This window comes from Theobroma cacao, chromosome 1 (assembly GCF_053813885.1).
Source record: "Theobroma cacao isolate CCN51 chromosome 1, ASM5381388v1, whole genome shotgun sequence".
In the NCBI taxonomy this organism is placed as follows: Eukaryota; Viridiplantae; Streptophyta; class Magnoliopsida; order Malvales; family Malvaceae; genus Theobroma; species Theobroma cacao.
Genome location: NC_142639.1, coordinates 15,275,209 through 15,289,795, shown reverse-complemented (window position 1 = coordinate 15,289,795; position 14,587 = coordinate 15,275,209). Strand labels below are relative to the sequence as shown.

Genomic DNA, 14,587 nt, shown 5'->3' with positions numbered 1-14,587 from the left:
TTTTGACTATTATTTTTAATAAAATTATAAATTTTGAAATTCAAATTTTTTAAAATATATTTTTTTTTAAATTTTAATTTTATATAAATATTTTTAAAAAATGATGATCAAAATTAAATTCGTTTGGCTAAGGAGCATACAAAATAATAGCGAGAAAACTAATAATTAGTACATATAATTGGGGCTACTCGCGTAAGTTAAAGTGTACGGGCCAAGTTGCGGGTTCCCGACCCAACAGAAATCCTCTTCACCACACCAAAACTTAAACCACTCCAAAACCCAGCGGAATCAAAGCAAAAGAAATGGTGGCTTTGATACCAAGGCGTCTCTTTTGCACCAAAATATCCCGGAATTGTCATCAGCATCAGCTCCAGTGGAGCGTAAAGCAGGTTACAAAATCCAACTTCAACGACTCCCTCCACGACTTCCACTCCCACCTCTCCTCTTCCGACTTCGTCGCCGTTTCCTTCCAGAACACCGGCTCTTTCTCGGCCGCTTGGCACCGCGTCTCCTCCTTTGACTGCCCGGAAACCGCCTACCTCAAGGCCCGACGAGCCGCCGACCGCTTCCAGCTCCTCCAGTTCGCTGTCTGCCCCTTCACCATCTCTGGCTCCAAAGTCACTGCCCACCCGTGAGTTGGCGACTTTTTTATAAAAATAATAATAATAATAATACATTTCTTTTCAAAAAGATTTTAGTTTTAAGTTGCAGTAAGTAAATTTTTGTTAAAATTTGAAAGATTTCAGCTATTTAAAATTATTTCATTATTATTTTGTAAAATTAAAGCAAATTTAGAAGGTGAAAAGGAAAAAAGAATCATTAATATATTTGGAAAATTAGAAGTTAATTTATTTATGGGAAATTTCAGGATTACATGTATGAAATTTTAGGTCCAAAATGTTAATTAACTTTTACTTTTAAAAGTTAATTTCTAGTTTTCTTTTTTTTTTCTTAGGTCCTAATGTATTTTTTGTTGTCATTGCAGTTATAACTTCCACTTGTTCCCTAGGGATGAATTAAACATTGGGATGCCCTCTTACAGCTTTTCATGTCAAACTTCATATTTGACGGCTATGGCTCAACAAGGTTTCGATTTTAACGCCTGCATATATGATGGTAAAAATCCTATTCTCTTTCTTCCCTTATTGTTCTGATATTGTAAGCATGATGCCAAGTGACACACTCAGTGAAGAACTTTAGTATTGCGTGAGTTATGACATCATTTTGAAGGAATCATAATTGGGATCTATATTCACCATGGAATTGTTAACTAAGCTATAAGAGCTTTTCCCTTTTTGCCAGGTATATCATACTTATCCAGAGCGCAAGAGTTGGTAGCAAAAGTTCGAATGGGCAATCCAATTGCTATACATCATGTTGTGAAACCTACTTCTACCCCACCCAGCGTTGCTGATACGATATTCGTAGAAAGGGTTAAATCACGCGTTAAGCACTGGAAAAAAGCATGTGCAGACTCCTCAAGCAGAAAGACTGATGGTGAAAGATGCAGTATCAGATATTTGGTTAACTTAGCATCTTTCATTTCCTATTTTTGAGTGTGTTTACTTCTTTTTGGCAGAGGCTCTTGTAAAATCGCTGAGAAAACTTGTCTTAGGGGGTGAACAGTATGGATCTAGACCATGCATGACAATAGATGTTTGCAGTGAACGTCAAGTTCAGCTTGTGTTAGAGGTAGACTCACCTGATAAAGATTAAGATACTTAAACTGGGAGTGATGGAAAAGTATACCTCATTTGATGCTGTTATAGGAAATGGGCAATTTCTTGGGTTTTTTTTTTTAAGTGATAATATCTTGAAATTTGTTTATTGGTTACAGATGTTAGGAGAGTTCTCTGATGACCTTGTTGCTTTGAAAATCCCAACAAAGGGTGGAGGAACCCAGGCAGTTCGTGTTGTTTTGACTAGTTCAAAAGAAGACAAGAGTCTTTTTGAGGTAGCAAATAAATCTCAATCCTGGATCGTGATGAGTGATTTGGCTCTTTCTAATCTCTGTCAATGGGGTCTTGATTAACAGAGGGAGCTTCAGAATGTTGAAGAGGAACAAAACAAGAAAATAAGAGGCTTTCGAGAGGTGATCGATTTGATATCTGCTTCACAGAAACCTGTTGTCTCCCACAATTCCCTTAATGGTGTATCTTTATAGAGAAATTTTCTAGTAATTTTAGACTATATTATAGCTGGCTTACGTTTTCCGTTAATGGTAGACCTAAACAGTAACTTGCTTCTGCAGATTTCTCAGTTATTCATTCCAAATTCATAGGTCCACTTCCTCTTAACATGGATGAGTTCCTTTGCTCTTTGCGATTAGTTTTCCCCCATGTATTTGATGTTAACCATCTGATGAAGGAAATTGGTCCTTTAGAAAATGTGACCAACATACCTGCAGCCATATCTTACCTCAAGAATCGGTTCTTTGCACCCATTGACATGGAAATTTCTCACGGAGGTTAGTGTCTCTCTAGTTATATCATGCACCTGATTTTCATCAATTTCTTTTTTCATTGTTTAATCAATTTCTGCACATTATATTGTGGTTTTCCAGCTTTGTTAAATGAAGGCAAGATTCATGGGCAAACTGTTTTGAGAATATGTCATTTGTTTGCAAAACTTTGCTCTGTACTGAGAATCACTCCTGGTGCTATCCAGTCTAGTGATGACAATATAACTTCTCGCCTTGGTGGGTATGCACATTCCTTCAAATCATGTTCTGTAAGTTCTCAAGAATCAGTTGATGGGCGTATCAGAATTTGGACAAAGAGCCCGAGAAAAGTAGGCTGTAAGCATTTAGTTTTCTTGTGGGGGTTTAGGGATAGCTTATCTGCTGGAATGCTTAAGAGCCTGCTTCAAGGGTCGCATGATGTTTTCTCTGAAGAATTTGATGTCTGTTTGGTTGATAAGAGCTGTGCCATTGTGGTTTTCTTGCAACCTAATTTATCTCAAGCTTTTCTGGATATAATGAGTAGCGAAGGAATCAGTGGATCATTAAGGGAATTGGTTTCAGAAGGCCTAAGGGCAGCAGGTTATGAGACTTACAAGAGGGCATGTGGTTTGGGTTATTGGGAGGCAGATTTAGCAAGTGCCTTAGACAAAGCCTCTGCAACTCCTGATTGCTTTTCTCAAAGTGGTTCTGAAACAAATCCATCAGAGGTTTACTGGTGCAATGATTTGATGATTAACTTGGCGACCTGTGAGGTATAAAAGTTTCCACTTCTCAGGTATTTGCTTCAACTGAGTAGTAGACTTGGAGTTGATACTAATTTGAGACTAATCTGATACCAACCTCTGAAGTCCAGATCATTGATTGCATGCCTGATAGGCTCGAACATTTTAAGAAGTCAGAAATTTTGCTTATAGGTTAGTTGCCTGAGTTGCAGCAGTATATTTGAAAATTATGGTGGACCATATTTAAGCCATGTTGAACAATATTTGATTTCATTTGCAATTGTTTTCCATGTACTGCTGCTAATACTATGCTAACATTTATACACCTAGACTTGAATATTTTATTATTTATCATGTTTTGACATTTAGGCTTTGTTTCTTATGGAGGATGGAAAAGAGTAAAGGAAGGGGTATTTTTACCAAAGGTACGGTTTTGGAGGAGGGACCCAGTTTTTTGAGCTTTGGACTGAACACCCATTTAATAAAGTTTTCGCAGTTCTCCATTTTAGCATTATTTATCCTTAATTTCTCAAAGTTGTTAATCTTTTAAAAGAAAAGCAAGAGTTTCCTGTTGCACAGAGAAGAACTCCAACAAATAACTACTACTATTATATTTTTTTTTCCCCCAAGTCCAATCAACCAGACAATTTCGGCCATTTCAACGAAAACCAAAAATAAAGAAATATGTTTAATAAAAGATTAGAAATAAATATGATTATGATGAATGTCAATTGAGTTTATGCTTATTGAAACTGGTCAATTCACAATTCACTATATAGATATGCTGTTAGGGATTCCCCGTCCACAAATATCCTCCTCCTCGGAGGGACCCCTGGTTTTGGATGTATCAGGATACAGAAGCTTGTAGGGAATCTTGGCATAACCCCACCTGTTGTGCAGGTTATATTTTTTATTCCTTTCCAGTATGTTTCCCTCTATTTCTTGAAGCCTTTCTCTGAACTCTTTAAACTTTTTGTTAACCTCCTTCTCCTCTTTCAGCATGTTGTCCGGTGGCCTTTGCCCCAAGTATACCTCATCAGATGTATGGCGTGAGAGAAGGTCCATTACCGCTATAACAAATTCCATTTCAAACTTTTCAGGCAACATCTTGACAAAAAACTTCTCAGGATCCTTCTGCATGTCCTCATATTCTTTTGTACCTTCTTTTGGAATGAACTTCCTCAATAGCATGGGGCGATTGGGAGGCCACCCGGCATATGCATATTGGCCAAAGTTCACTGCAGCATGCATACCTGACGTAATCCATATCAGAGTTGTTAGAGCCCTTACCAGGTTTTTAAGAGTTTGAAGATCATACCACCCTTCCTTTTGATCACCATGGCCCACGCTTGTAATTTCCTTCCACCAATCTCTGATTTCCTCATCATTCTCGACAGAATGATCGCTTGTATAGAAAATTTGGCAATATGCTCTCACCCATGTCTCAATGGCATCCCATATCTCAACTCCATCCTTAGCATAGGGATAGTCTTCTAAAAGGAGCTTCACCCCAGCGGGAAATGTCACCTTTTCATCCGGAGTTGCTGGATTCTTGTCCAATTCTACCACATTCTCGTCTGTTTCTGCCACACCCTCGTCTCTCTCTACCACATTCTCGTCTGTTTCTGCCACACCCTCGTCAAATTCTGCCACATTCTCGTGTGTTTCTGCCATACCCTCGTCTCTCTCTACCATATTCTCGTCTATTTCTGCCAGACCCTCATATCTCCCTACCACATTCTCGGTTTTCTTTGCCAGATCCTCCTCACCTATATTCTCTGGTTCCTTTTCTGCTGGCTTCTCCTTTATTTCTGAGAAATTCCCATCTCTTACACTTTCTTCTGCATTTTTTGCCATACCTCTGAAATATTACAATATTGTCATCATTAAATCAAGTTAAATAATGAGTTCTATGACATTCCACATTGATCAATGCAACTTGTAAACGCCCGTGGCCAAAAAAAAAAAAAATCATTTGTTCTGGTAAATTCTATATTTGATCAAATCATTGCTTGCAACTTAAATCTATAGCATTTGCCACCCATGGTTAATTGATAGTAATTCGATCACCATGCATATGGATCCTTTTATACTTACCAAATGAAGCAATAGAATTTTTTATTCATGAATTACCTTTTCTCAAGATCGTTTGGAAGGGCTTGCTCATCAAATCTCCATTGTTTATAGAAGTGAGAGGACAACCGCATGGAAAATGCACCTGTAAAGAGTGTTCTCTCCAGAATTCCCCCTGCATTCAGGAAGATGCCTCGAGCCAATGCATTTATATGCAAGGTGTCTTTGAAATGAGGATCCAATAGCCAATGAATTGGATGCATCACGCTCAACTGTCTTCTAGTGGCAATAATGAATGGTTCAATTATTGCATGAGTATGCAACCTTGATCGAAAAAGGTACAACAAATAAATGTAACATTAGGCTGCAGTATACATACATGTATATAGCCGCAGTAATATTTTAATCAGTACTCCACCTAATTGGAACCCATTTAGATTTTAAGTAATTAAGCACCATTCTACAACTACACATCATAAGTTGTTGAAGAGATGATTGGCAATTAAGTATAAGTTACTGTAATACTGAGTCACAGTACTCTTAAGTAAAATGTACATTGAAAATTCAAGTTATGGAGAAAATTTTTCAGTATGAAAAAAGTACATCACACTACAAGAAAAGTGTGCTCTAGTGAGGCTCACCATCCTCACTAAAAGTCTCTTTTCTTCTACAGCAGTTTTGTTGGGAATATGAAACAACGATTTCCCTCCTATTCTTAATTTTTTTTAACACTTTATTTGGTTAAAATCTCATTCCTTGGAATGATCATTCAGGGAGATGAGGGAATAGCCAATACCAAGGCTTCCCTTGGTATTGGCTATTCTAAGAGGCAAGGAATAGAGTAAAAACATTAATGGATAAAAAATGTCTTCTATTAATTTGAAAAATTACCATACTATATAAAATACAATTTATTCATTTTTTATAATTTCTTTCTCTCTAGTCAATTACCTCTCTCCTTCTCTCACTAAATTAAGATGAATTTAAAATTTGAAAATAAAAAAGGAAAAAATAAAATGAATTTAAAATAAAAACGTTTATGTTTTAATAATAAATTATAAAAAGTTAATATTTTAAGCTTAAAAATTAAATTAAAATTTTAATTAAATTTTTTTTATATTTTAATATTTTAAAAATAAATAATAATATAATACAATTAATGTTTTAATTATAATTATTTTAATTTAAAAATTAAATATTATAATAAATAGTATTTTTGTTATTTATCACTTATTTTTTAATTATTTCTAAAACTAATCCTGCCAACTAAACATTAGAATAATTTATAATATCAATTCACATCCTATTCCATTTCTATGAACTAAATTATAAAATAATTATTCATCTTTAATTTTATTTTTACAAAATAACTATTCTATTCCCTATCTATTTTTTCTTGTGAGCCAAACACAGCTCTAGTGTCAATGAGTGTCACTGGCCGGTAGATGAGCCGACAATATATAACTAAAGGCCTTATTTTGCATTGAAGTTAGTGTGGACAACTGCTGAGCCTTCAATCTATACTGAACCACAGAGGATTTAATAACATTGCAGTGATTTTAAAAATTCATAACTTTTATGCTCAAGAAATACTAATAATTTAATTGATCCAAAATAAAATTTACAGTCAACTAGCTAGGAGCTCCCTTGATTAGCAAAGAAATTTAAACATAGGGAAATGCAATAAACTAATTATAATTACTCACCAATGGCTAACTAATTGGTGGTGAGCTGCGTCATTGGCTGCAACGTGAGCTTTTGCAAGGTCCCATTCAAGCGCGCCTGGATCAAGGACCATGTCCATTTCGCTATCAGGCAAGCGAAGCTGTATTGCTATTGGTTCTAATATATCACCCCGCCCTGAGGTCTTTAGTATTGTTCGAGTTGCATAAGCACAAACACCCTGTGCATTTATCACGCTTAGAAACGGCCGGAGGTAGTCGTGATCCAAGACGAAATATGCCTCAGCTTCACTCTTTGCCTGCCGTGTACTAGTATTTAGGAATTTAATTAAAAAGGAAAACTAGCTAGATTATAAGGAAAAATGGCAATCTTATCTCTACAATCCGCATCAAGTAGTATATATTTCTATCTTGATGATATGACTTTGTTTCCTTGTCAATCAAAAAGGACTTCATTGATCGTATACTTTCTTGAAAAAACTTGTTCTCTATTTTACCTTTTCTATAAGGTCCAGGTTCTCCGGAAGCCAACCTTCTCGAGGTGAGAATTTCTGCAAGGTTTTTTAAAGTTGCAGATGACAATCTATTCCACGGCTAAAATATTAGCAATGTATATTTATAGATGGAACCTGGTTTTTGGGGAAGAGAGACCTCTAAGGACTGGATTCGTACTGGATTTGTTCCTGCAAGCATTTGGCGTCCAAACTCACTGTCAAAAAGCCAATCGTACTGGTCCTCTGTCAAGAAGAAGCAGCAGGACTAATATTAGTCCTAAATAGAATGTCCACCTCCAACCTGGAGATGCTAGTTACAATATCAAATTTAATTGCTATACCTAATTACCTGCCATAATTGAAGGAGGTTGTGAGCTGAGGACGTCTCTTTTGGTTGTAGCATCAACAACTTGGTTAAAGATTTCAGCTGGTACCAACTTTTTCAGCTTCTGCTTGACTCGCTCATCCATTTCTTTTAGTTGTTTGTCTGAGAAAATGGCGACTATGTCATCGATTGGGTCTACACTTTGGGTATCTTGATGGGATGGTGATTTTGGCTTCCTTAGAACGAAATCAACAATAGACTGAATCATACTAAAATCAGCTGTTGAAAATGCTGACTTGGGAACAAAGAAATGTAGGATTTTCTGAATGATTTTGGGACATTCTTGATACGACTGGGGTGGTTGGTCTGACTTGGGGGTAAGAAATCGCACAAGAGCTTTGACGAAGTTGTTTCTGAGTTGTTCTTGTTTCTTCGGGCTCAAACGCTCATCAGGTGGAACAAAAGTTCGAAGGCATCCCACCGGCCGAGACTCGGTTAAATGGTCTACATGCAACAAATGCCAAATGTGAAGAAATTCCAAGAAAAATAAATAAAATTGTGTCTTAAAACGGGATTTTATCTATATATACCATGCTGGGAAGGAGGGCGGCCTGTTCTTAACCTGCGTGGATATGGATACTCCTTAGAACCCCCCAAAATAGGCCTAGAATACTCTGGGCTATTGTCAGGATCTCCAAGATCATTGTAGCATTCATAGTCGTATATTCTATCCCATGGTTGCCTCTCATCTTTCAACCCTCGTCCTCTCAGTTGCTTAAGTTCTTTTTTTCTCAGTGCAACTAAACCGGGGGGTGTTTTCTCTGGAAGATACAACTGTGTGAAGAGGGCAACAATATTAGTGTTTGCTCAAGTTAATATCAACATTACCTACTTATTGGTTTTCTAAGAAAGTTAATAGCAAAATACCAAAATGGAATAATTATAGGTCAACATACTCGGTTTGCGAAGAAAATCCGTTTAACTTCGGTCTTGTCAAGTGGGTACACCCAGGAAGCACAGTGGAAAAAGAAGGCCTTCTCCTCCCTGTCAGGAGCAGGACTTTTGTACTTGAAAGTGGCGGATTTTAGGAAGAATTCATGCCTGCATCTGTTTTCTACAACAAAAGCCCCTGGAGAGCCGAACCCACGCACCACCTCAAAGTTTAGTTTGTATTTGATTGTACTCGGATTCACGTTGATTTTCCACTTCTGTAGATATGCCTTCTTACTTTCTAACCCGCTCCTAGTGTCTATTACTTCGCAATGCAGCACAGGATTAATAATTTTACTGTATGAAATGTAAATTATCTCAATTTTTAAATAATCACATTTTTATTATTAAATTATTATTATGTACTCAAACATTTATCTTATTGGTTAATGAGCAAAATTCGAATCCTTCTTTTCTTCATTATAAAAAAAAATTATATATATTATTATTTTGATTACTCAAATTGTTAAAAAATAACATGTTTCATCTCGTATTTCAAGTTATTATTTACTTTAATTACCTCATAACATTATAATAATTTTTTTTTTTCATATTACATGATTAACAATTGAGTGATTATAACAATAATACTTATAAATTTTACAGATGAAAAGATTATTTTTCAAAATTTAACGAGGAGAACAAAGAAATCTTGAAAAGTTAATTGACAAAAAACATAAACTGAGCTTACATGGATCGAATACATCGGCGCTGTAAATCTGAATAGCAACGGATCGTAGAGTGGGAAGGAGACAAATCCGAGGGGAGTGATCAATCTCAAAAGTTCCCTCGATAATGTCGTTTTCAGGGTGAGGGCGATGGCAACATGTTCTCAGTCCACAGCAAGTAGTTTCTGCCATATTTAGATAATGCCTCCTTCTGTTCGCAAAAATGATGAAGGAGAAGGAGCGGAGGCATTGCTTGCACTTGGAGAAGCATATATGCTTTTGGCTGTGACCTTTGAATCCAATACTTTGCCTGCTCCTTGAGTTTTCTTGTTCGGCACTCTTGACCTAAAATTCCCACCTCGTGTATTCAGCTTGCTTTCGTCCCTGTTGGCTGATGATGTCACTTAGTGTCCTCGCGAATCGATTTCTTTCCCACCAAAAAGTTTAAAAAAAAAATTATGAGAAATGATATTTTTTGATAAAAATATTTTAAAAATAACTATCAAAATAAATTTAACTGTTTTTAATCATATTTAATCATAACTTGACGAAAATATCTTTTAAACTATTTCAAATAAATTAAACCATTCATCACAATTTATCCCTATTTGTGTTTCGGATTTCTCTCTCACCATCTCAATCTCTCAAATTTTATCGATTTTTCTATTCAGCATTCATCTGTTATGCTTCTGATTTCTCTCTCTCACGTTTTCAGATTTCTCTTTCTTATGCTGTCAAGACACAAAATAATAGTTTTGACATGCTTGGATACGTGGCTGTTTGAAAAATTCGATTTTTAGGTATTTTGGATAAAACTAAAATGGTAGAAATAATCACAAATGTATGAAATAACTTTTAATTGAATCAATTCAGAACTTAAATATCAATAAACTCAAAATGTTGAAATTTATAAATCTAGGTTTTCAAAGAATTTTTTTTTTTTAGTCAAAGTGGGTGCTTTAGATAAAAAAAACATTTGTATTTTGATTTATGAAAACATGTTAGAAACACTTTAATCTATGCCAAATTGTCAAAAAAAAAAAACAAAAAAAAAAAGTTGAAAGGATTTGAAGTTTCACAGGTTTTTGTACATGGCTTGTCACAGGGTTTTATATATGACGTGTCACACACTAACCATGGCTTGTCACAAGTTTTTGTACATGACGTGTAACATGCTAACCATGGCTTGTCACAGATTTTTGTACATAGAGTGTCACACGCTAACCATGACTTGTCATAGGTTTTTGTATATGGCGTGTCACATGTTTTTGTACATGACATGTCACATGCTAACCATGACTTGTCACAGATTTTTGTACATGACGTGTCACACGCTAACCATGGCTTATCATAGATTTTTGTACATGGCGTGTCACAGAATTTTGTATATGACGTGTAACACGCTAACAATGGCTTATTACAGATTTTTGTACATGACGTGTAACATTATAGCGTGTAATTTTGTTAAGGGTAATTTTATCCAACTTAGCTAAAAATAGTTAAAACTATAAAGAGAGTTATTTTTAAAAATATATTATCTTTAAGGACTACTTTTTAAAATGTCCCAAGTTTAAATATTCATGAAAATTATGGTGTACAATTTAATATTTAGGTGACGTTTAGTATTTTGCTGTGAAATAACTTTACAGTCTTTGATATAACATGAAAAAGTGATAGATTCCAGACAATGTGATTATTGAGAAGATTAAATTGTATTTGTTTGGTTTCAAAGCACTTTACTAGAAATATAATTTAAATTTACAAAATCATCTTTATATGTGAAAATATAAAATTGAATAAACTTATATTCTTTTTAATATAAATTTTTAACTTTTCAATTTATTCTTTAAAATAATAAATAATAATATGACAAAAATAATATTAAAATATGTGAAATTATTAAATTTTTATTTTTAATAAATAAATAAATAAGTTAATTTAATGAATTTAAAATAATTAATCAATTAATATTTTTTTTGGAAAGAAGATGAATTTTATTTACGTTATCAAACTTAGTTACATCGTGAGTATCTACACAGATCCAGTTACACAAGAAACCAACCCACAATATTCCTAGTAACATGAACGTTAAGCCTCATTAAAAACCACCCCCTGAAAAAACCTATTGGGATAAAAACCATGAGATAGGAAAAAAGAGTACCCAAGCTACCCATGTAAATCTAATCCCCATAATCAAACCTCCGTTAATTCATGGACATAACGTCTTTTAGCACAATATCTTTTATGGTGGACGGCAATATAGAAAGGTCCCTCCCGGCCTTCAAATTTTCCCTCATTTCATTAGTTTAATTATTTACTTATGATATTACAAATTTAAGTAATTACTTAATTATTTATAACACATTACATTAATTAATTAAATAAATTATTTAATTAACTCGTTAATTAACATCTTAATTTATTTAAACATTTTAAAGATAAAATAATATTTCTAATTTAGTTAATTTCTTAATTACTAAACATTTAATTAATTTAATAAATCCTTGATTATTTTAAATACAACCTAAATTTTACAAAATTAACTAATTTAATTAATTGCTTAATTCTCAATACATGATTATTCATAATTAATTAAATTATGTAATTAATTCCCTAAACCCTTAATTAATTTAATTAAATAAAATATTGTCTAATATTACTTATTTAATTTATTTCTTAATAAATAATTTACCTAATTCCTTAATTACTAAAACATTTGTTCATTTGATTAGTTGAATTCTTCCATAAATATAATAAAACCTGAATTAAATAATTATAAATTTGAAGGTATTTACTAATTTTCTTAACTGCTTATTAGTAATTTTCTTTATTACTAAATTTATATTTAATAAAACCTTACTAATTTTCTTAATCACTAAAAATTTAAAAGATTTCATTCCTAAAAATCCATGGATGTTTATTTATCTCATGAATCAACATATTTAACAGCCAAAATACTAGCATCCATGAACCAACATATTATTCCCTATTAAAATACTAGCAACAATGAATTACATATACAATTAGAATCAATACAAAATACCAGCAATCAATCAATCCAACCATGAATCAATACATTATTCCCAAAATATAAATAATAGCCATGAATCTGTTATGAACAAATATGTGAATGTCCATTATATTATGACTCAATAAATACAGAGCAAGTCAAACAACCTAATACGCTAGATACAAGAAATGTAATGTGATTTGAACTCTTAGATAAAATTAGATTAAGATTATGATTCAAGGGGTTGTTGGTTTATAAATAGGTCTCTCACTTCATTTGTAAAGACAAACTTAAGTAACTCTCTAAATACTTTCTCTCTCTAAATACTTTCTCTTATATTTCTTTTGTAGTTGTTTTTTTAATATTTATTTCATAACAGAATCAATACTTTTGACAATCAAAATACTAGCAACAATCTTAAAATACAAGCAAACCTAAACACTAAAAATCAATAAAATCTACCAACGAGATTATTCCCAAATATAATAACAAAATCTAAACCCAAATATCTAGTAAATTAAAAGTAAGAAAACATTACCTTATGGGCAACACAATCACACCGCCAGTCGAAGCAAAATCAAGAGACTCAAATGGAAAGAGGTGATTAGACAAATGAAAGAAGCGTGAGGAATGGGACTCGAAAGTCGAATGGTTGGGTGGTGGTTAGAGTAGGGTGTTGGTCTGCGGTAGAGGGCACGCTCAGGTGGGGTGAATGGTAAGGCAAGCGGAGAGTGAAAGGAGAGTAGAAAGGGGAGAAGAGAAAAAGGGAGAAATAAGCAAAGGTAGAAATCAGGGGAAAAATCCTGCATGAGGATTTTTATTTTACTTATCGACGGAATCTCTGACAAAAGATTCCATTGGTAGCTAAAATAAGGATAGATGGGGGGAAAACTCCCGCCTACGAATTTCAATTATTAATTATGATGGAATCACTGACGAAATATTTCGTCAAAAAATTAAAAAAATATCAACGGAATATTCATTGATAAATTCGTCAATAATGTTATCAATGTCTTATCAAATTACCATCACTTAGTTTGTAGGTAAAATGGTTGATAAATTTTGTCAAGAAAATATTATTGACGGAATAATTTCGTTGGTTATTTTGTTATTCATGCGCGCCATTATATTATTGATAGATTATCACAGGTTGAGTTCCATCGGTATTTTTCATTAGTAATCCATCCTTTTTTCTCATATTCTTCTCTCGTCGGTAATTCGTTGGTAATTACTGACGAATTATTACTAACAGAATTGATTTCGTCGGTAAAGCCTATTTTTTTTGTAGTGACATTCACATATGTGTTGATACAATATGATCGTTGGAGCCTTAAAGAAGAACGGTTATTTTCACATTTAATGCACTTCCAACTACCTTTGAAGTTTTAACACTCTACAAATCATTAGCAACACTTCATTCAAATAATTAATAAGTTAACATCTAATGGAAAATGCCTATCACTTCATATATACAAATTCTCCACTTGATCGATAGGTTTAACTGTTAAGTGATGTGCTTCATTCAATATTTAGCTCAATTGAGAGGTAGCCCAAGGCTTCCAAGGCGTGGAAACATTGATGCCCTACTCGTGTCGTTCATGGAAATAACTGTAGAACATGTTTTCATTGAACTTGATTAGACCGACAATTTGTATTTGTCTTGCATACTTCAGACATGAGCTAATACATTTCACAATTTTCAAAAACTTAGAATCATTTTACTGTTGATCCTGCATGTGCCCATTTTTGACCAAAAGAGAGCTTGATCGGAGAGGAGATGAAGCAAAACAAGTGAAATTGGATAATAATTAGACGTAAGATTTAAATCAAAACGGTACCATTTGGATAACATGAATTCATCTGTCATGTCATCTCCTGTTATCCATATTCTATCCATCTATCAACTTAATTTTTAATTATAAAGAATCGAAAACATTTGACCCTTAATTATTATAATTAAAATATTTGATCTCGTAATTAACAAAATGCCCAAATATATAGTCTCAAATTAAGCAATTAGCCTTTTCATTTTTATATGAGGACAGCAGCACTACAAATGGCGGCCGATACATCGCTTCTATTTTGTATATCTGAAATATTGACCAACAATTTCTTATGTTGATGAAATTACTGTTATATGTCTGTTTCGCGATATATCTAAA

General features: G+C 33.7%; 2 protein-coding genes across 3 annotated transcripts; one reads left to right on the top strand and one right to left on the bottom strand.

The window, feature by feature from the left end:
- The first annotated feature begins 202 nt into the window (after window positions 1–202).
- On the top strand, window positions 203–3,697 carry LOC18612625 (Polynucleotidyl transferase, ribonuclease H-like superfamily protein). The gene is made up of 8 exons (XM_007049522.3): window positions 203–631; window positions 986–1,116; window positions 1,303–1,497; window positions 1,580–1,692; window positions 1,838–1,954; window positions 2,036–2,150; window positions 2,252–2,467; window positions 2,564–3,697. The coding sequence occupies exons 1-8, from the start codon at window positions 303–305 to the stop codon at window positions 3,217–3,219; spliced, it is 1,872 nt and encodes a 623-aa protein (XP_007049584.3). The 5' UTR covers window positions 203–302; the 3' UTR covers window positions 3,220–3,697.
- Window positions 3,698–3,898: 201 nt separating this feature from the next.
- On the bottom strand, window positions 3,899–13,289 carry LOC18612624 (linoleate 9S-lipoxygenase A-like). 2 transcript variants are annotated; one of them, XM_088802847.1, is made up of 10 exons: window positions 12,964–13,289; window positions 9,439–9,842; window positions 8,714–9,012; window positions 8,348–8,591; window positions 7,782–8,261; window positions 7,590–7,675; window positions 7,436–7,489; window positions 6,963–7,237; window positions 5,317–5,580; window positions 3,899–5,044 (listed from the first exon to the last, which is right to left on the bottom strand). In XM_088802847.1, the coding sequence occupies exons 2-10, from the start codon at window positions 9,605–9,607 to the stop codon at window positions 3,955–3,957; spliced, it is 2,961 nt and encodes a 986-aa protein (XP_088658973.1). In that variant the 5' UTR covers window positions 9,608–9,842; window positions 12,964–13,289; the 3' UTR covers window positions 3,899–3,954. The 2 variants fall into 2 exon arrangements, with proteins under 2 accessions (XP_088658973.1, XP_017974109.2); XM_018118620.2 differs by having other exon boundaries at window positions 8,714–9,006; window positions 12,964–13,288.
- Between the last annotated feature and the right edge of the window lie 1,298 nt (window positions 13,290–14,587).

Coding starts and splice junctions, on each gene's coding strand:
- LOC18612624 (XM_088802847.1), bottom strand. CDS start 9,607: ATGGCAGAAACTACTTGCTGTGGACTGAGAACATGTTGCCATCGCCCT. Junction 8,262..8,347: donor CCGCCCTCCTTCCCAGCATG/GTATATATAGAT, acceptor TGTTGCATGTAG/ACCATTTAACCGAGTCTCGG. Junction 7,238..7,435: donor ACCTGGACCTTATAGAAAAG/GTAAAATAGAGA, acceptor AGTACACGGCAG/GCAAAGAGTGAAGCTGAGGC.
- LOC18612625 (XM_007049522.3), top strand. CDS start 303: ATGGTGGCTTTGATACCAAGGCGTCTCTTTTGCACCAAAATATCCCGG. Junction 1,955..2,035: donor AAGACAAGAGTCTTTTTGAG/GTAGCAAATAAA, acceptor CTTGATTAACAG/AGGGAGCTTCAGAATGTTGA. Junction 2,151..2,251: donor CTCCCACAATTCCCTTAATG/GTGTATCTTTAT, acceptor TTGCTTCTGCAG/ATTTCTCAGTTATTCATTCC.